The sequence below is a fragment of the Dermacentor silvarum genome, chromosome 9 (assembly GCF_013339745.2).
Source record: "Dermacentor silvarum isolate Dsil-2018 chromosome 9, BIME_Dsil_1.4, whole genome shotgun sequence".
Classification (NCBI taxonomy): domain Eukaryota; kingdom Metazoa; phylum Arthropoda; class Arachnida; order Ixodida; family Ixodidae; genus Dermacentor; species Dermacentor silvarum.
Genome location: NC_051162.1, coordinates 57,642,168 through 57,664,684, shown reverse-complemented (window position 1 = coordinate 57,664,684; position 22,517 = coordinate 57,642,168). Strand labels below are relative to the sequence as shown.

General features: G+C 45.1%; 1 protein-coding gene across 1 annotated transcript; it reads right to left on the bottom strand.

Annotated features, from left to right (window-relative positions):
- Positions 1-3,816: 3,816 nt before the first annotated feature.
- LOC119465262 (transmembrane protein 216) lies at positions 3,817-22,431 on the bottom strand. Its single transcript, XM_037726064.2, has 5 exons — positions 22,396-22,431; positions 22,229-22,248; positions 17,457-17,550; positions 13,078-13,170; positions 3,817-7,435 (listed from the first exon to the last, which is right to left on the bottom strand). The coding sequence occupies exons 1-5, from the start codon at positions 22,403-22,405 to the stop codon at positions 7,233-7,235; spliced, it is 420 nt and encodes a 139-aa protein (XP_037581992.1). The 5' UTR covers positions 22,406-22,431; the 3' UTR covers positions 3,817-7,232.
- Positions 22,432-22,517: the final 86 nt, after the last annotated feature.

Here is a 22,517-nt window from a genome sequence, read left to right as displayed (position 1 = left end):
TTGTTTGCTTCAGAAGCGCCGAAGCGAGCTGGAAATGAAAGTTTAGTCCAACCTGCACTACGGTCCCGATTAAGTTGGGATGTTTCACCGCTTCGGGTGTCTGCATGACAACACTTGAAAGCACTATAATAATTAGTGGCTGCCCAGTAATGTACCCAGGATCTCTGCCTGTTGACAGTTTGCCAATACTATCTAAATAGCACTAATTTCCATTTCTTCACGGGAAATTGTCAAAAATGCGCTTTTTGTGAGTGTGCAGACGATTGCGCGTCTTATATCTTAGTTGCAGTACCCAAATGCGCAAGGAAAGAAAAGGGGTTAAACAAAAGAGGGGGGTTAAGTCGGCCTAAGGGGGAGGGTTACAACCCCCGAAACCCCCCCCGTCGGTGCGCCACTGTGGCTGCCGTTGAAGGCGTCCAACATGGTAGGCTATTGCTCGGCACCACAGTGCCGGAAGCGCACACAACGGAGCCCGGTGTCGGCCTTCATACATACCTGCATGCCAAGAAGCGGCGTGCAGCTTGGATCGCGAAACTTAGACCTGCATATAGCCATTGGCTACAACTCAGGTGTGTAGCAAGCACTTCTGCGAGGAAGATTTCTGCTACGGCGTTGGGGCTATGGTGTTTGATGAGTAGCAGAAAGCGCGCACCGAGACGCCCGCCTGTGCACGCTGCTCGGCTAATGTCATGAAGCTTTGATATATGAACTTCTTGATGCTAGATACTGGTAAGTTCACCAGAATGGAAAGGAAACCGTAAGAAGCACACTCAAAAAAGTATAGCATATGTTCATGTCTGTGTTTGCACCAAACAATGAATGTACTGGATCAACAAAAAGATGCAGCAGGAAATTCCTCGCTGAGAATGCTGATTAACATACAGTGCAATGCAACTTGAGAAATAAGGACATTGAAACGTCCAAAAATTTAGAAAAAAAAACACAATTTATCGTCGTGATGGCACATCACTATTGTCTCCGTAGGCGTCGAAGTCCCTATAGTTAATGATAACGTAACTACTTTTGAACAGCTATGATAGCGTCCACGCAACAATGGTTGCTTGTGTACTGTCAAATGTTCACATGCTGCGGCCTAAAGCACACGGCATGGTGCGAAAACGTGCTCGCAGCGAAAGCGAAACATTATGCGTGGACATGTATGCATGCACAGTCGGTTGCTGCGAACCGTACGATTGCTGCATTGAGGCTTCGTTCTGTTATGCTCCATTTGCTTATACAGACAGCATGCTATAAGAACACATTTCACATAGTCAGCTCTCGGCGATTGCCTACATAACACGCAAGAATGTGGTACGGGGGACTCCATCACGGCACCGCACACAATGGGCGTACACTGTACGTATTCGGTAAACAGATATAGCGGCTGTAAAATATATTCTGTGCTTTCTATTTTCCAAGGATGATTACTTTGACAGTAAGAAAGATCCCTTGTTTGGAGATCTAGTATTTACAGAAATGTCCAGGAGGGCTCCCGCGTGGTGTTTTTATCAAGTGCCGACAGCCAAACCTATGAGGAGCGCAATGCGTTATCCCTCATACTACGCAAGCGAGGCACTTCCGACAGATGGCGACTCCGTAAGTCCTTGCTCATAGAGTTAATATCAGGGGCCGGAAACTCCATATACCTCCCATGGGACGCTTGGTCCCATGCCGATATGTGGCAGCAGCGCCACTTCCACAACTGGTGGGTGCCGGATATCCTACTGGAAATAATCCACAAGCAAAACAATGCCTCCATGACGTCACTGATGAGGTCAGAAGGTAGCGGGAGAGGGCGCGCAGCCAGGAGGAGGAGGGTTGCCACTGAAGCCCTCCTTTCCCATTTCGCATGCAAGCGGACTGTGTTCGCGCTCTCTTGCAGGTCCGCTGGCCGTACAGAGACATTGGCCAAACTGCGGAGCAGAACCCGCTGAAGTGTTTTCTTCCTACCAGGTTTACGTTGCAAGCTGCTATTCATTTTTGAAAGCACTGGGACATTGCTCATACGCACCAGTGCCAAGCAATTATAATGAAGAATATTTATATAGCAAACCGTTGTTAATTACCTTTTCGTCCTTTCGTGAAAGTAGTCGTTTTGAAAGTCTAACTTGCGGTTACGTTTAGGGCTAGACTTCAACTAGTCCACAGATATTGTGGGGGATAGCATGAAAAAAATACCTTCCTGGTACCATCAATCGTTAATTTTGTTCATGTGTTGTGAAGTGAATCAACTAAAACTCAACAATTTCTCGGCCAGCCAAAACTCAACACAAGTAAAAGTTGAACGCTTTTGTTTTTATTCACACATTCGGTACTGGAAAAAGACTGACCTCCACGCAGTGCTAAAGTGAGAATATACAGAACCAATTTTCATTCACAACGAAAATTTGTTTATAATGAGTGAAAATAGGTTCCAGAAGATCCAAACCAATGCAAAAATTATTAACCACCACAGCTGCGTCTTGATTTCTTTTCTTTTTTTAAACCTTGGCTGTGCATGTCGACGAAGAGTGAACAAAATGCATAGCCCAAAAACACGCACTCAAGCCCTTCATTACAAGTATTTCACCGGCAACAGATGGGCTGCCGTCATGACGAATGAGTCGAGCGACACTGCTCTTATGTCAGTCCACTCAGGCTTGCACAGAACTGGTTTACTCATGCAAAATGAATACCTGCAAGGAAAATAGAGTGAAATACTTGTGCTTACCCGTGGTCATTAAGAAACCTGAAAAAACTTTGGAGAACTGGAATTCCCGGTGTTCAAACACCACAGAGCCACGCAACGCATGTGATGCCCCGATTTAGCCATTTTCGTCTCATCCTTGGTCGACCTGGTTTCCTGCGTCTTCCGTTCGTTGCACGCCTGATCAAGATTCTCTGTCTTACCTTTCCTATCTTCACACTTGGGACGACAACCGAAGCAGACGACCAAGCGCGATATGACTTGTGATATCGCTGAGCAAGTGGCAAGGGTGAGCGGAGGCAAGCTCGACGGACCGCACGATCCACTTCCCGCGCTTCGCCCGATTTGAAATTAACGAAAAGAGAAATGAGAACAACAACCTAAGATGTCCGGCAACCACTAGGAGCGTGCATGTTAGTTGAAAGCGAAACTAGCTTTACTTTCCGGGGGCTGTTAATATACCCAACTAGCATACTAACTCTGTCCTCGCCCCCAATACGGCCATCGGCCATACTATGCTGAATACGCCGGTTCTTGTGGCGGACTATAATATGTTACAAGCAAGTGGATGAGACGTACAGAAGGTGGCTTTCCAGGAAGAAGTTGCTATTATAAGCATAAAATGCACTGCTGAAATTCACTCCGAAGGGACGAGCTCAATTTACAGGGATCAAACCGCGTAAAGCAGTGCAATGATGGCCACAAAGCTTTCTCGAACGTTCGATTTGCCTGCACCGCCTGAACCAGTTCACGAGGTACAGCACCCTGCCATTCGATTGTTTCAGCGGTGCAGCAATGACACCCGCTGAACCACGCCGTTCGTTTCAAAAGGTGCAGGAACGGTGCAGGGCTGGTTCGTGATTTTGCTGCACCCACTCCACTGTTGGTGCTGCCTTGGTGCAGGCGTACAGGTGCGAAGCAGCAGCGCAGCAGACAACGTAGCATACGGGTGCTCACGCCCGTGTGCTGCTTTTGCCATAACTGAGACATCTCCTGTTGTATTAAGAAATGTAGATGTCTCGGTATTGATCAATCCAGCAAGAAGCACAATGAGCGGTCAAGAAATATACTACTAGGCAAAAGGTCTGGTGGTAGTTGGGGGCTGCCGACAATCAAGGCGACAATATAGTAAAAATTTTTTATTGTTTTCAAACTCATACATATGCTTTTTTATGTGAATAAGCACTGTGTACAATCTTTCCATTTCACAGGTGTGTGTACGAAACAGTTTTAAAGCTTGCAAGTTCTGAACAAAGGACACAAAAGTATGAACACAATGACATCAAAAACACATAAGCCCTTTGGTGACAAAGGACAATTTACATATAAATAATATAAGCAATATATCATGTAAATATCACATCCAGTTGTATAAACAAGTAAAAAGACATGACTAGATGTTATGATGCAAGATTTGGAGTTGTCTTACATTACAGGGCAATATATTTTTTTCCTAGATGAGCACTGAGCTTAGAGATCATAATGACAGCCCTTCGAAGTCCTTGAGCATTTAGCTAAGCGCATTGCGGTCTCCTTTCATGCTAGATGGCCAGTGGAGTCAGTGGTGACGTGCTGAAACTTGCACACTTTTTAGAATATGACTCCATGACGGGACATGAATCTATAGACCTGTGAATTGCAACGGTGTGGCCACAACAGTGTGCAATGCACACTCCACTACCTAACACTGCAGCCTTCAAACAACAATGTACCATAGTAATTACCAATTATAACCGGTATTCAGTGGCATAGCCAGAAATTATTTTCAGGAGAGGCACCCACTCCAACAGGGTGGGGGAGGGGTAGGAGGAGGGGGAGAGGGACCGGGAAGGTCACATACTAACCCAGTAACTTTTTGGGGGAGGGCAGGGTCATGTGCCCTGTGTGCCACCCCATGGCTACACCGCTGCCAGTATTGTCTGTGGCATCGTGTAGTCGAGATGCATAAAGTCGGCTCAGATATAGCAATAATACACAGTAATGAAAAAAAATATATATATATATATTTCTAAATGTTTCTATTATAAATGAACTGCTTAAAAGCACCTTCAGAAAGGGCACTAATGGACCTTAGAAATGTGTCCTGTCTTACAAAATCTTCAAGTTTTGGTAAAACACAGCAGTGCAATGATTTAACAGAAGTCTAAACTGAGGCCCTCGAAATGTTCAGCTAACCAGAGAATTTGTCGTAACAGAGGTAGTCCTGAAGGCGATCTACGAATTAGCTGATTCATGTGTCCCAGAGCAACACGACAGCTACGAGACACGCCGTGGTGGACGGCTCCAGATTAATTTTGATCCCCTGGAGTTCTTTGGCGTGCACCTATATCAAAGTACGTGAGCATTTTTTTGCATATCGTCCTCAGGAAATGCGGCAGCTGACGCTGGGAGCCACACCCGTGACCTCACATTCAGCAGCAGAACGCCATAACCACTGAGCTACCACAGCAGCTGAAAGCAATCTACCATAAATCCACAAATGGCATGAAAAGCCCCCACACGGACATTTTTCCAGTTTCCAAGAACCCTTACTGTGTTATGCATTTCTTTTTTTTTGCCGACGAAAGTGTGTTGGAAAGCACACCATGATTGCTACAGGGTGTAACTAGATATTTGTGCCACATCTCAGAGTAATAGAGGTGGCTAACTGGGCTTTGTGCAAATGCTTGCTGCAGTTGGCTGTGTTGTCATTTTGTAAGTTTCACCCCGTCTTGTAAAAAAAAAAAAGTTGTGCAAATTTGCGAGGACAACTCATTGTACCAAGGCACAGACAAAATGAGCGTAAATGAAAGGGCAAATGATGTGAGCTGTACTTTTTTTTGACAGCATTCAGGAACATCGATATTATCGCATGTTTCTTCGTCCTGTGTTTTGTCTATGTTCCTAAGCAATGTGTCGTGACAGCATATGTTGATGGGCTAGTGGGTTCGGCATATTCATTCAGCAACATGTAAAAGACAATGGAGACAAGAACGCAAAAGTGGAATTGCAAGCATAGATGAAGCACCATGTACTACTACTTAGTAGTACGTACTACTAAGTAGGCTTAGGAGTACGTACTACTACTAAGTCGAAATTATGAAAGACAAAAAAAGAAAAAGCATCAGTTAATTTGTGTGCTCATTCCATGCCACCTTGGGCCGCAAACCTCAAGCTACCCTGCTGAATCGGATGTTATAATGTCCGATTCAGCAGTAATCACATTTGTACCTATTGCATCATAATTTATTCCTGCATCATAAAGGAGGCCAGCGAAATAAGAAAATTTCTGCACAACTATATGAATGCACATTCGTGCATGGCGATGGCAGTGCTTTCAATCAAGTCTGCTGCTATAGAGAAAGTGACAGGGCTGTGGCAATTTTAGGTTCTTATTTTGCTTTCACCCACGTAAACATCCCCATTTGTTGCTTTTGGCCCTGCAACTGGCACCACCGCTGGTGTGAATTTCGAAGGCAACACCCACCTTACTGCCCTGTGACTTTTTTGAGTGCCAAGACACCAGGCTAAATGCATTGTGTTCATGCATGGCACGTTCGAGACCAATGCAACCTTGCGCAAACACGCAGTTATGTCGTTATCTTCACATTTTGCGGGCTTCCTTCATGGTATGGAAAGACTAACTGCATAATAGGCATGAATATAAATACTGTCGAAATGGATGTCTTCCTGGAATGCTGTACAATTTTGAACGGAACTTTGTCTCTAAATATATAAGACTTGCAAAATTTGATGAATTAATCTAACCAGTGCATCCTCCTATAGTGCACCAGAATATTTTAGAACTTTGGCTAATGCTTGCTGGGACATCAGTTCCTGAGGAATAAAGCTTGTCTGTTTTAAACATTTGCAGCATCCACATTGTTGCGTCTATTGTCCATGACACACTGCTGCTTCAAGATGAATCAGTTGCGAGTTACCAACAAGTTCTTAAGTGAGAACAAAAAGAAAGAAAGGACTCACTTCATATCCTGCCTCCATATTCTAAAAAAAGCAAGATCTGTCCCCAAACAATGATCGTCACCTGTCTGGTTTGCGCTTCCTTCCTTGAAAACTCTGCTCTCGCTACTTTCCTGTCAACAATGCTATGTCACGGTGATAATACACATGGTGTTTGTGACACGCAAGTGCTGGGTACGCAGCGTTACTAAAGAAAAGAAAGGCATGCAAGATAGATGACGATTATTGTTTACGGACAAGATAAATCCCAAAGGGTGCAAAATTGATTTTAGAGAGCAGTAGTTTTCTTTCTCTTGGAGTGTGCATCAGTGGCAGCAGTGGAGTGACATTCTTGGTCGATCACTTTCGGGGATGCCATCACTTAGCTCGGCCCAGGACGCATCTGCGTCTACAGGCAATGACGTTCCTGCCGCTCCTCCTGACAGCGTGTTTGGCACTGCGTGACTAACACTGTTACCCCTAGATGCCAACACATCCGGTGCCGTGTCACACGAAAGTGACGGTATCACCGAAAATGATTCACTGAGAATACTCTAGAAAGTGTTGTGGGTGCTTGGTGAAAGGGAGCATTGAATCTACGGGGGCTTCACTTGGTAGCCACCATGGTGGTGACGGCTAACAGCGTCTGAAGCGCCTGCAGCGCCACCTGCCCTGCGGCCAGGACCCAGTCCAGCCGCAGCACGTATGTCTGCCACAGCAGGAAGTAGAGCGCCCCTAGTATCGACGGCACCGTCAGCACCACTGACAGTGCTAGGCACGGGCTGTGTTCCGTCAGGTTTCCCCGTTTGCCTGCAAGATGGAGCACCTTTTGTTGTAACCGGAAGAAATATCGAGCAAGAATTGTGGATACTAAGGAACTGAATCCATTAATGTGACCAGGATTCTCATCCTACCTCACGCACTTTCCAGTAGGTTCTGATATAATCATTCTCCTATCACGCCAATTTGGGGCCCCTAGCATGTGATACTGGGTATGTCCCGCTCTTCATAATTATTATAATTATCGTCATAACATATAAAACATATAATCACAGATCAGACAACTATCATAAGAAAGATTGCTAACTGCATTAATGTCACCAATCATGTCCAAAGGATGGATGCATCACCAATTTTAAGTGCAAAGCATTTCTTCCGTCCGTCCGCCCATCTATCTAGCCGCCTACGTCTTTGTGCCCTCAGAGTCGTTTCGTTAACTTGGTATGTACCGAAATTGGCATACTATGACAAGCGTACATGACAAACATAAATGATATGTCATGACATGCGTGTCATGTAGGTCATGAAACAGCCACCTACATCTTGGTGCTCTCATGGTCGTTTCGTTAACTTGGTAGGTACCAAAATTGGCACAGTGTGACAGGAGTGCATGACGAGCATAAGTGATAAGTAATTACATAAATGTCATGACATACGTGTCATGTAGGTCATGACAATGACCCAGCAAAAATATTAACACTAAAAAATCACTGAAATGGGTTCGGCATGGGTACTAAGGGAAGGAAACACTAAATGATGATAGTAGAAGTCATAACCATGACTCAGCAAAAATGAGAATGACCCAGCGAAAAAAGATTAACAATCAAAAATCAATGGAATGGATTCGGATGTGGTACTAAGTGAAGCAAAAGGCTAAAGGTTGATGGTCGAAGTCATAGTCATGAGCATGACTAAGGCTTTCGCCTTAAAACTCTCTTAGGTGCAGCTAAAGAGACTCCTGAGGACTCATGGCATGAATGTCATGACATCCGTGCCATGTTGGTCATGAAAGAGCGGCCTACGTTTTAGTGCTCTCATGATCGTTTCGTTAACTCGGTTGGCTCCCCGCACACTGCTTCGCATAGCATCGATTCCCACAGGGCGTGGAATCTGCCGGTTTGTGCCTCGGCAGCAGTCTTTCACAGTGAAAGAGAAACTGAAGATCGTAGCCACTGCTGAAGAAATCGGCAACAGAGCTGCTGCGAGATGGTTCCGAAGAGAAAGCGGTGATGAAGCCTCGGATGGCAGCAGTGAATCTGACGACAGCACTGACAATGTTGCGGCAGTCATTTTGAAATAAATTTTGTTTTGAAAACGAAATGATGACTGCGCGTAGTTGTACCTTCCTAGTCCTCATTTTTTTGGATACGCGTGCGGGTTATACGCGAGGTTATTTTTTTCTTTTTCGTGGAGTTCAAAGTTAGGGGTACGGGCTATATGCAAGGGCGGGTTATATGCACGAAAATACGGTATGTAATAAATTGTGTTTGAAAGGTGGGTTGCCCGTTTCGCATAAGCAAAAGCCGAAAAAAGCATGCTTTGGTTATAACGCGGTACCGCATACAGCGCGGATTTTTACAACTCCCACGACTTACGTTATAAGCGGTCTACACTGTATTATATTTTGGTTCGATAATAACTGTGTAACATATAAACATCTAACAAGTGTTTTCGACTGTCTCTATATTACGCTTTAAGATAATTATTGTAGCCATCAACTCAAAAAGCAAATGCTGCCAACTTGTGAGTGTAGTAAAATGGGCTAATTAATTAAGCTAGCTCGTTCTTGGGTTAATTGGTTGATACTCGATGAAGGCTTTGTACCGCAAGTAAGACAGAAAGAATGGACGGCTGGACACCACAAACACTACACTCACAACTGATTTATTACAGAGCCCTAGAAGGCTGGAAGAGAGGTGCAATAAAATGCACATGCATACTGCGTTTGCCACAGCAAAAAACAATAATTTAAATAACGCATCATGCTTCCAAATAGACACACGGAAGTATCACAAATGCAATCAATGCCTCTTTTGCTGATACGGAAGGGTTCCAAAAGTTCGATTCCTTTTCTATGCTGTGATGAACCTGTGCGCATGTAACTGTGAAGAATGTACTAACAAAGTTCTTGACATGTGCACATTTTGATTATCAGAGGTCCATCACCCTGTCAAAGTGACAACAATGTTCCCAATGTTCCTAATACAAGCGGTGTCTTGTATGAGAGCGATAACACGAAAACACCGACAAACAGCAAAACAGTGCACACATGGAAATATGCAGGTGCATTCTGCATTGGCCATGATTTGAGCTTGTTATGAGTGAGTGCAACAGTAAGTGTTCTTGTTTGATGAAATATGCACCAATATTACCGAGAATAATTGAATTAGCATGTTCAGCAAATGAGCACAGTAAATTTTACACTAAGTGCTGCAGAATGCTGCAAGGTGGATAGTTTCGATGTCATTGCGATTCCAAACGTGCTTCAGTTATACAGTAGAACCCCGCTGTTACGTTCCCAGGTGCTGCGTTTTCCCGGCTGTTACGTCGTTTTCGGCCGGTCCCGGCACAGCTCCCATAGAACCCAATGCATTGGTAACCCCGCTCTTACGTCGCAACTGTGGGACCGTTCCCGCATCATACGTTGCGAACTGCAACACCGCGCCGGCCCGAGCGGCCATTTTGACTTTTCATGTTGCTTGGCTTGGTTGCTTGACGATGGCATTGGCCGCCCAAATTGCCGGGGGCGACACTTATTACGTATTTTCGGTTTCCGCCAGTAAAAGTATGGCCTTTGAGATCTGCATTTGCTATCTAAAGATGGTGGCTATGACGCATTGCGGCTCTAAAATTGGTTTTGGCTCATGGATGTTCCGTATAAAGTCCAAGGGCGATAACGCCGTCGCCGCGCGCCGTATGCTTTCTTCTGCGCGCGAGACGCGGTTGTCCAGCTCCCCTCGCACGCTTTCACTCGCACATACAGCATACGGTGTCGCGCCATAGAATAAAGACCAACGCGCCGTATGCTGTATGTGCGAGTGAAAGCGTGCGAGGGGAGCCGACGACCGCATCTCGCGCACGAAAGAAAGAAAAGCAGGGAGGAAGCGCGCCTCCTTCCGTTGTGCTCGAGGCACTGGCGAGGGAATGAGGGGGGAGGGATAGCGGACAGCGTTGTGCTCTGGCATCACACTGCGCGGCGGCTCGCGGGCTGTATCTTGAAAGCGATTTACGTGGGGGGGAGTCTACGCAGTGTAGGTGCTTTGTAGCTTTGTGCGTGCTGCGTGTTCTCGGTGCTTAACTGCGCGTGTCCGCGCTCATCGAGTGTGATGTGTTCATGTTTGCCTGTGGGCGCTGACACCATGTTTGTTAATTAGTTAACAAGCGAATGTTTACAAGTTTATACGAACGATAAAACTACTATTCTTACTTTGTATAGCTCATCGCAATCGATACTTCGGCTGTCGGGCGAAACTACTTTTTGTCACACGTAAGAATTAAAATAATATTGTGTGCAGTTCAACACTACTCCCATTTCTCAATTTTTCCTGTTTCCCGGCTCTTGCGTTTCCCGGCTCTTACATTTTTTATTGCCAATTATATGGACACTTCAACCGTATTTCTGCCGTCGCCTTCGTCGTCGTCGTCAGGTTCCCTATAGATAAAATCTTCGCCGCGCGCCGTATGCCCGAGCAGAAGCGTGCGGGGACGCGCGCTATCACGGAGAGCGAACGCACTCAATCTCCCACGCGCAAGCAAGGAAGCGGGAAGCCAGCGCCGGAGGGAGATGGGGGGGGGGGGGGGGGCGCACTTCTACTCTGCCAGCAACCGCGCTCGTCGCTCACTCGCACCGTCGCTTATCTCCACACGGTTCTGACCTTTATGCGCCATGCATTCGCCGCTCAGTTTCTGTTGAAGCGATAGACTGCACGTACCTTTGCCCGCTGCTTGCTGCCAGCGTTTTGACAGTCGTTGTCTGCAGTCATTCAGTGTGATCTATTCATGTTTGTTTGTGCGTGCTCACACCACGCTTGTTCATTCAGTTAGTAATAGTCGGGCCACATTTTCCAACGCACGCTACACATGCAATGCTGCCCGGATCGGCAGTGCAGCGCTACAGGTGTGTCCCTTCGCACGCGCTGCCCACGGGAAGCTCTTCTCATGAACACCACCGTTTCACAGGCGCCTTCTCGTGGTCATCGAGTCTCTCTTCATGTCGGTCTACTTACGGCGCAGCACACCTGCTTACTTAATCAGCTCATGTTTACTACAATTCATATTGCTACCAAAGCCGCTCACCTTACTTCGTATGGCATTGCTGTGTTGCTATCGCATTCATTGCTTCGCCCTTAGGGCGAAACTGTGACATTTTTTTTACAGTCCCGTGAAAAACGTAACAGCGGGGTTCTACTGTATTCCTGTTTCTTTGGTCAAAATAGCTTTTCCTTTAAAATTTTGGCGAGTTAAGTGAGGATTTGTGCTGGGTGGTTAAAAACCGCATGATCGGATAAATCTGTTGTACTTTGTTTTTAAAACCCGCCGGGGTGGCTCAGTCAGCTAAGGCCTTGCGCTTCTGAGCACGAGTTCGCGGGATCGAATCCCAGCTGCAGCGGCCGCAAATGCAAAAACGCCCGTGTGCTTGCATTGTAGCGCACGTTAAAGAACCGCGGCTGGTCAAAATTAATCCGCAGCCCTCCACTACGGCGTGCCTCATAATCAGAACTGGTTTTGGCATGTAAAATCCCAGAAAGAAGAACTTCGTTTTCAAAAGCTACTCGGTTTTCTCGAATTAATTGGTGGGCAGTATTTCAAACATCGCAAGGCAAATAATGAAGTCATTATTAATAGCTTTGTAAAAACAAGTTAAAAAAAATTCATTTCAGTGTTAGAGAAAAACCAAAATGTGCATGAATGACCTTGTAGTTGCTGGTTTCCCCTTTATTTTAGATAAGCTACACATAAGCTGTCCGGATCATTGGCCAGTATAAAATGTGAAATATTTGCCGAGTTCTGTTCAATGCACATTGGCTCAGTTAACGACAGAGAGGTGAGAATCGGTGCATGCATCAATAAAACTAGTTGCTCCTGAGCGACTCGTTAAGCAAACATGACTAAACCAACAAATGCTGGAATGCAAGTCATTAAGAGAACAAAAACAGCATTTTGAAGAGTTGATGAATAATATTTGTCACTGCCGGTGAACACAATGCTCCACTTTGGTGGCAATTCTGTGTTGCACAGCTTGCGATTTGAAAAGTGCATTCGCAAACAAGCGCCTGTAATTCGACCATTTCACCAATGGCGCCCGCAGTAGTTTCCATTTATTGCCTCTGCTTTCCTTCAGGAGAGAAGCGAAATACGTTGTATTGAAATGGCGGATAAACACCTTTCATTATATCGAGGTTAAATATACAAGGTGCTCTAGGCATATTAAGTTAAAAAAAAAGTTCACCTGGTCACACTGAGGATTTCGTTATACTGAAGTTCATCAATTTAAAGTTTAACTGTGTATGTAAAGCTTTCCGGCTGTTGAACAGTTGTAAGCAGCCCTTGTGTTCGTCTTCCATGCCTGTGTGTGCATCCTTTTTTATTTGTTGTGCTAATTCCTCTCGCCAGCTGAAGAAGCCAGGCCACCGCAACAGCTGAGACATTTCAGAAGAGCGCAATGCACTAACCCAGGCTGACACGGACACTCTCGATGACCGTCAGAAAGGCCAGCAGGCACACCTCGGAGGCCATGTTGCCGCTTGGGTAAGGAAAGCTCAGCCCTGCATGAAGAAGAGGAGATCTCAGCAGGTCGTTTCAGAGTGCTCTGACGAAGCTATGAAAGTCATACAATGCTGCAGCTAGGCTGTGTTGCAAGAAAATCGGGGCTTCAATAGTGGCTATAAAACTGATATATTTCTGCTAGAGCCACATTATCTGTGAAATACAGCTTGAATGCTGCGTTTAACCTGGAAGCACTCTTCAACAACCAGCAGACGCTGTTAGCAAGGACTTGCAAACACAGAAGCAGACATGATGCCTCATGTCAAAACGTTGACGAACACTTCAACCTGCCAGGTCACAATGTTAATTAAACAGCCACATACAGTCCAACTTTGGTTCTTACAATCAAGGCCAAGGTGATTCACAACAGAGGACCCAATCAGTAACATTACTGCATTTTAATGCACGTTCATGATGATGGTGATGGCAGTAAGCATTGGAAGATGCATCTTATTTATCTGAACAATCTTCAACACCCAGAGACAAAACGTGGAGTCATATGATGCCCACAAGTTCAACACAGTACAACCAGCAGGCATCAATGTTTCAAAGGCCAGCTCTCAAATCTATTCATCATACCAACGGTATAAACAGCAGCGCTTATTGTTGCCACATTCGCAGGTGACAACTCTTTTCCACAAGCAGCGAGCTAATCAGCAGGAAGACGAAGATCCATCCACAGGCCAACCAACATCAGCAGAGCTTGATAGATGTTGCAGACAAAACGCCCAAGACAAACACAAGCATGCACACACCTAGATAAGGCACGACACCGCTGAACGGTCCCAGTAGAACAAGCAAATATGGGAGTGATCGGCTCTTGGTGATATTCGCCATCAAGTAACTGAAGGTCACCCTATGGAGCAATAATTCCCTTTCTCCCGTAAGTGAATGCACCCCACAGGACGGCTGTTGGAGCAGAAGAAGACACTAGACAGTTTCTTGGGTTTCATTCAGGAAGTGAAACTCGATGATTTCACTTTGCCCCGACAGTATATCCTAAGGGCAATAGATTAGGACCGCAGTGAAAAAAGTAGCTCAATTGGCTTAATAAAGTAATTTACAATATATCAGTAAAAGTGATTGACAGTCGATTCTTAAGGACCCAGTTCTTCATGACGCTACGAAAAGCTGACCCTCAGAAGTGTTTATACCTGCAGTAGTTATTTCAAAAAGCGCATAGAAATTTTGTAAGCAGAATTTTTCCAGGAGCGTAATCTCTCAAACAATGCAGTCCCGACACCGGCAACCCTGAAAAGTGATAGTGATGCCAACAGCCCGCCACGCAAATTGGGAAAGCAGAGAACGATGGGCAACTTTCACGGGAGTGAGTACAACTTTTGTTAATCATCTGCATTTTGATAGTTTCAGAGCCATTTCTGAAAATAAAATACTGTTGCAATAAATTGCTTACAGCGCCACGTTCTCACAGTGCGCCTTTTCTACTTGTATAATAAATATTCAAAATATAGCTGCACACTGTAAGTTACAGAAGAACTTATAATACCATGTATTGCATTCCACTATAAAAAACAAAAATCCCAGGAGCATCATACAATAGAAGGTAGCATGATCGGTCATTTTTTGCTACTTGTCCTGAAGAATGAAAAACATAAATCAATCAATATTAAGGAAAACAGTGCCCGCTTCAGTCAATACGAGGCACAATCTTTCCATCAGCAGGGCTATCTCGAGTCATATTCTGAAGGATTGTCTGTCCCTTTAAATTTTGCTTTTAGTCCTGGTGAGAGCAGAGATGATCATACCCCTCAACCTAATTATTTTTCTTACAAGTAATGTTTTCATAAATTTTTTCCATCTTACTTATCGACTTTATAGTTTGTGACAACCGAAGAATAAAAGGTCGACGCACGACCATATTAGAGTGTTCTCACGCGACATAGCTAAACATGCGGGAGGCTGTACCCTGTCGAGCTTCTACTTTCCTATTAGCCCAGCATTTACATTAGCAGAGCAAAGTCACTAAGCTGTGAGCGGACTCCGGCTGGCTTGGCTCTCTTTCAAAGGTGAATGGAAGATGCACTGCATTTTTGTGGGTGGAGCGTTTACTACTGAATTCATAGGCTGTCACCAACAATAGTCAATTTTATTTCCATTTCCTCAATTTAATTATTTTATGCTCAGTCAATCTGTCTTTCAGCTTTCAGCAAGCAGCCCCACTTTGTCTGTACCCAATGCTTGCATTACCCATTGAGTCTCACACTTTTAATGCCTACCATGATATCCCACCAAAAATCTACAGTGAATCGGGTGAAAAGAGGGAGTGAGCTAACTTTTGACATACTACAACCGAAAAAAAGTTCTAAAAAAAAGCCGGCAGATCCCACGCTCCGTGGGAATCGATGTTATGTGAAGCAGTGTGCAAGGATCCTACCAAGTTAACGAAACCACCATGAGAGCAACAAGACGTAGGTGGCTCTTTCATGACCTACATGACACACATGCCATGACATTCATGTTATGACATATCATTTATGTTCGTCATATACTGTTATCATAGTATGCCAATTTTGGTACCATACCAAGTTAACGAACCCATTTCAGTGGTTTTTGAGTGTTATTCTTTTTTCGCTGAGTCATTGTCATTTTCCTGAGTCATGGTCATGACTATGACTTCTACCATCATCCTTTAGTGTTTCCTTTACAGACACGCATGTCACGACATTTGTCATGACCTATCACTTATGTTAGTCATACACTCCTGTCATAATATGTCAAATTTGGTACCTACCAAGTTAATGAAATGACCATGAAAGCACCAAGATGTACGCGGCTGTTTCATGACCTACATGACACGCATGTTATGACATTCATGTTATGACATATCATTTATGTTCGTCATATACTGTTATCATAGTATGCCAATTTTGGTACATACCAAGTTAACGAAACGACCATGAGAGCACGAAGTTGTAGGCGGCTAGATAGATAGATAGATAGATAGATAATGTCAAAGTAGCAAATGTTCGCCAAGAAATGCTTCGCAATTAAAGAAGAAATACAAATATTGTAGCCAAAGGTTGTGAATGTTTGTTTATACGCTCTTGTTCAGTCTTCCTCAAAACCTTCAAAGGAACAGTCTCTGTCACTGTCGAACAAAATGCTGGTGACCTTATCACACATACAGTCAGACATGGTCAGCAGGGAAGCGGTAGGGGGAACCACCGATGTCAGTCGCTCATGGAGTTCGCCGTCTTCGAACCCATCAGGGGTGGTAGATATTTCACAGCACTTGAACGATCGGGGCACAACGTCCTCGGACGCAGATGCCCCAGCCACGGACACAAAGCTCACGTCTTGCCGTTAAGGTTTCCTCAGATGGCCGTTGGGCGCTACTGCCCCAGTGCGGATGAAGCTAGCCCGTGTCTCTTGGAGGCTGCCTTAAAACGGTTTCATGCAACTCGCATCCGCAGGCTGGAAGATCGGCTTGCAGCCACCTGGAACATACACGATGTCTCTGTGCCCAGGATTATGAGAAGCGGGCTATCTTTCAGTGTTTCGGAAAACAGCAATTCATGCCAAAAAAGGAGGTTGGTGTTCCTTTGGGGGTGGGGCATGTCTCAGGATATTACAGTAAATGAGCACCTCTTCCTACAAATCAGTCTCTTTTAACCCTGTTTATTCATTTCTTGTTCTTCAACTGTCCAAAGCCTATCTCTACTGCTCTTCTTGCAGATGCACAACATAATTTTAGAATCAATTTTCAACCACAGCTTATACAGAACAGTAGAAGCCTGTTCTCCTATTGGTGAACTTTCTCGAAACTGTGCTAAAGTTGCAGAAGTGTGGCAACCACAACTGCAGTCTGCTGGCCAATCTTGGAGGCCATAAGAGAATGCATTGCTGACATCGACCACCAGCGCACCGACGCTGCACGTAGCTCGAGAGGTTGCTATCGTGCCTGAAGCAGGAAGCATGTGGCGCCCTCTGTGTTATGTGTGTGTGTGTATATATATATATATATATATATATGTCTTGTTCGAGGGTAAATAAAGAGCGTTAATTCTCAGCAGCCACAGTGGCCACATCTGAGTCTTGCGAGTTACCTCGGTGTGCTCGAGCAGGCCAGACCTGCTCGCTACTGAACCCCAAAGTAGCAACTAAGCCAGCTCGTCTGCTTGTGCTACTTCAGCCACACTACACTCCTCGAGATTCTCTCAGCCGAGCAGGATTGAGAACATGGCCCCTGGTCGATTGCATAGATTCATAGTTTGTGAACTCGTTGCATTAGCAAGGCATGATGCGGGGCACCGCATGTGCTCACCTTTGAAAAGCAGCAGGAACAGCTCCACAGCTGCAAACAGGACGTAGAACCAACCGCCAAACACCAACAGCACTTGGTACGGCAGCGACGAGAGCTGATGGGTGACCGTCAAGGAAACAAACGCAGCGGCAACGGGGCACAGAGAAGTGATGGAGAACAGTCAAACGACGATACTATAATGAACACAGTGGTTTCGGTGCCCAGACGGTGGGTGGCATGATACACTGGCTCACTCTGTTCCTGCGATCGCTGCAGTTGCAACATGTAAACATGTAAGTACAGCAAGAAGAAATGTGCGCAGCACTTTTATGTTTTCGTGAGCCCCAAAACCATATAAGGTCTTACTGTTGCATGACGTCGCCAAATATTGCTTCATGCTACGACAGCTTCAATGATACAGGGTACGGCATTTCGAGACTCACTTTACAGCATGTAATCAAAATAAGTGTTTTGAAGCTTTTGGGCTTCAATGTGTGAGAAGCATGCGGTTGGGTTTATAGAAATTTAAAAATATGTTTCAGTACTCATTTAAACCCCAACTGCTATTATATTTGGCTAAACTAGAGATTATATGCTGTTTAAAGAAACCTTGGCAATGCTGAAGGGCTGGTAACTGCCTAATTTTCTTACTAACCGCTTTTAAACAGTAGCTAAGCAGAAAACGTGTTCACCTGGTGGTTAGCAGATATGCAAATCCCAGCACACTAGCTCAGAGATTTTCAGAGCAGGCACAAGTGGCAACTACAAATCTCGAAGGTTCTGCCAGGGAGCCCTGCTGGTTATCTATGTTGCATGCTGTGCATCATTTCTGAGCAGTGGTAATAGGGGCGTTTTTTAAAGCTTTGGCTTTAGGAACATACATTTTTGCTAGCTTTTCCATGACAACGCTTCCACTTGTGCTCAAAACCTAAAAATTTCTAGGCTGTTTATAGTCACAGTATATTTGAAACTAGGCTTTTGACACGGTATAAAATTTTGCTGCAGTTGACCTAGTATTTTTTTTTTGTCCTTAGCATTACAGCCTGTATCGTAACATAAAAAGGAAGCGTTGGTATATTATCACGTCGCATGCCTGTTCCTAGCATGCAATAATGCCCAAGTCCCTGGATTAGACGAGGTGGCCGAAATCGAGCATTTTCCAAAGAGGATGCTTTAAGCATCCTCGCTTGTACACATTATGCTCCATGAGCAGTGGATCGCTGCTAATGACTTGCATGAAGCGCCTCATTTTCTCCCAATGTGAACCACAGGTAAGAGCAGGCTTTGTTTTGGTTGAATTTGTGTGCCACAGAGACAAACAAACGGTAAGTACAGAAAGTTTTCATCCACATCTCCCCACAAGCAATACAACCAGGAACACCCAAATTGCCTTCAAAAGGCCATAGTGGCTACAAACAGGTTGAAGCTCACAAAAAGTGTTCATTGACACTTTTGACAATGACAATCTTCAATGGGAACGGCACTTGCTGCACATCACGATGTCAAAAGGACACTTGAAGTAGCTTCACATGTGAAACTACCATAGTGAGTCACACTTTGCCAAAACTCCCTTTCTCTCACCCATTTTTTGACATAAAACCAGACGCACAATCCTACTAAAGAACATCCTACTAACATGTATTTTGCAAGGTAGCCAATGTCTCGTTGAGGTTCAATATACTTTAGAATTACTCTTTATTGACTATACTGGCATCATACAGATCTACGGGCTACGTTATATTGGCCCCCCCCCCCCTTGGCTACATTTTAAGTTTTCTTTAAGATATATTTCAGATGCCGTATCGGTTGAGTGGTGTAATTAAAGTGTTATAGTTCCAATTCATGCAATTATATCTTTTAAAACGCTAAGTTCCCCGAGCTTCATTACGCATGAAATACCACTCATATTGAATGTGGCACTTAAATTTTGCAGAATGGTAGAACCACAGGCATTAGTTAGACAGTGAAGGCTCGTCGAAAATTTTCAGAGAATTTTTGTCGTGAAACGTGGTAGCCCATGGCTGTGACATTGCTGCTCACATGACATGTATGTTGTAAAAAATGACAAAATGATTTTTTTCAAACCATGCATTAATAGTTGCCCCCCCCCCCCCCCTCCCCCCAATAGGTCGTTCGTGTCCCGACAGAATTATGTTTCCTCATGTGTACAAATTATAGTTAGAAACTTAAATGTCTCCATCTCATAATTTACACTAGCTACTCTACCTATTTTCTTATACAATTTACTTTTAAAGCTTTCGTTAATTTAAAATGCGCAGTCTGCCGCGTGGGCTGTCCAGAATGAGTACGCTGCGCTTCCTCGTTGGGGGCGCATGCACTGATGTGTGCATGTGATGTGACTGGTCTTGCTGTGTGAGCACGCTGCCACATAGCGTCTGCTGCGAACATATTGAATTTGTCCTTGATAGTACATCTGATGTGACACCTGTAAATATAACTTACTAGCACGGACTGGGAAATATCCACCAGATGTTCTACATATAGACCTCTGCATGCCTAAAGTGTGCATCTATTAGAGGTTGCATATGTCCAGCTGTGATAACACTGTAGCAACGTGATCTTGATGGGACTTAGATTATCGGTGGCATGGATTTACTATGTTTGGAAAAATCTAGATATCTATAGGGTGTATGTATTTGACGTCATCTGCGAGGAGCGCTACCGTCGTCCGCGGTTGCCACCATGTTGGCGGTCGCCGTCCTTAGGCGGCCTAGGCCCAGGCGCTAGCAGTTGCGCAACGGGCGATTCAGCGGAAGGTTGCACTTCAGTATTTATAGTCAATTGGTGTGTTCGGTGATTATAATGCACACACACGCGGTTTAGATAAACCTGAGCGATTGCGCTACGAAGAAAAAGTGTGCTTGTGCGGCGGCATCAACCAACCCCCCCCCCCCCTTCAGCTGAAAGACGCTGAACTTCAGCGCGATGTCGGGCTGCTGCCTCGCGTGGATTTCACCGACATCAAGGACTATTTTGTACATGGCACAAGTTTTGTGTCGCGCGAGCAACAAAAATCATAGAAATCCATGGAAGGCTGTGATTATTTGAAAAGCGGCTGGGTGCAGCAGCCGTTCGTCAAATTGTTGTTTTTGGAAAGGTGAGCAAGCTTCGGTCATTTATTTTTGTTTGTATTTTTTTCTTTTTTTGGTGAAATAGCCGCGTGAATTGTGTGTGCATCCCATAACCATGTTAATGGGATGTCGCGGTCGGAGAGGGATTTGATGCAGCAGTTGCCAGCGGTTGTTTTCAAATGGTTTTTTTGACCTCCACAACCACTGTGTGCCGTGCATGTGTTTAGTGCTGGTTAGAGACGCGCAGCTTTCGAAAGAAACAAGTATAATGTATCTTTAATGACTGTCAGCATTTACGCAGCCCCGTAATTAAAATTGAATGCCATTCATTGTCGTCGTACAAGTTAGTGCTAACATTGTTTTATTTTGAAAAGTAGTAAGTGCTCCAACTCGGCCTGCAGCCACCACAATTTTCAAATTCAATTCAAATTTTTAGATCTCGACGCTTAAGCTGTCTGTTTGTACTCGCAGGTTCGTCATTCACAGCCATTCAATAAAAAAAGCTACTCGCACCATGGCTTCTCATAAAAGAAGACGGCGACACCGCGCAGATCACCATTATGCTGCATTGGCGTATGATCCCGGCACGTATAGTCTCTCCGTGCACGCAGATACACTAATTCAAGTACTTTATACGTAATAACACTGCTGTGTGCGAACTCCCCACGACGGCTTGGACAATAGTGATCTCCAATACTTCCGCGACGCACGGACGAACCAACGACCGTAAACATGGCGCGGCTGCCCGGTGATGCTGTCGCCGCCTCGCGGATAAAGGTTCAGTGCATACCCCCTATAGGCTATGTGCAATGTTTAGAACATCTATGGACATCCACAGAACATGAACGGTAATCTGGGAACGAGTTGAAAGTGATGCGACAGTTTGTGGACTTCTAAAAATTTTGCACAAATCAACATTTCCTTGAAATAGGCGGACCAGAGGACACTTAAATGTTCTGAGGAAACATGACACTGCAAGCTAACTAGCATTGCGTGACTGATGTTGTGCAGGTCGAATCACAGAGAGAGAGAGAGAGAGAGAGAGAGAGAAAACGAGTGCTTCACTGCTATATTGTCTGAAGAGTTCAATGTGTATTTCCATTGCCAGCATTTATCGGAAATCACGACTTGCAGAATATACAATATAATTTCAACTTCCCGACCCATGTACGCTCAAGTGTTACCGGGCGCGCGGAAATTCAAAAGGCTCGAGCATGACATTTCTTTTGGCGCTGAGCCGTGCTCCCTCAAGGGCTGCAGAAGATAGCGCCAACCTTTCCCTTTCCCTCAAGAACCACTTACCAGCACGTCGTGACGTCGGCGGAAGCCGGCGCGCTTGTCGCACGCATGCGCATTGCCTTGATCGCGCATGAGCAAAAATGTGTAGAGCGCACGTACGAATGCACAGCGCACGATCGAGCACTGCACTGCACTGAACGAAAGCGCTCGCAGCCGCCAGCACCACCACGCGTAATGCGGATATTTTCGGTTTCAGCGCAACAACACAGGTACGGCACCACAGGCACCACACTCCGAGAGAAATGCCACGGCAGCCACGGCTACGAGTAGAGCGGATGGTCTGCTTCCTCACGGGGATAGTTGCGCGACGGAGTTCATAACATTTTCACCCTAGGCGCTCGACCTACATCAAGTGAATTATCGTTCCCGAAGTTCCACCTATCGACCAGAGGAAAAGGATACGATTTCATCGCCGTCCGGAGCTGAAACGGCAACGAAACGAGCGCATTAGAATGAAATTGCGCAACCATGACAATCCCTTCAAGCGGCTATTAGAGCATTACAGCGCTTTAATTCCGAGTAAGAGCAACGAAAAGCAACTACGAAGCAAAACACCCAACGTTACGTACCGCTCGCCATGCGTGCCACAGTATGCGAGGCTGCTGTAAACAAAAGTGGCGTACTAATTCAGCATAGCCTCATGACGTCATCAGTTTAGTATTCAAGATATTGATGACAAATAAGATACGCG

Coding starts and splice junctions, on each gene's coding strand:
- LOC119465262 (XM_037726064.2), bottom strand. Junction 17,551..22,228: donor CTCCGGACGGCGATGAAATC/GTATCCTTTTCC, acceptor GTCACCCATCAG/CTCTCGTCGCTGCCGTACCA. Junction 13,171..17,456: donor GTTCCTGCTGCTTTTCAAAG/GTGAGCACATGC, acceptor TTCTTCATGCAG/GGCTGAGCTTTCCTTACCCA.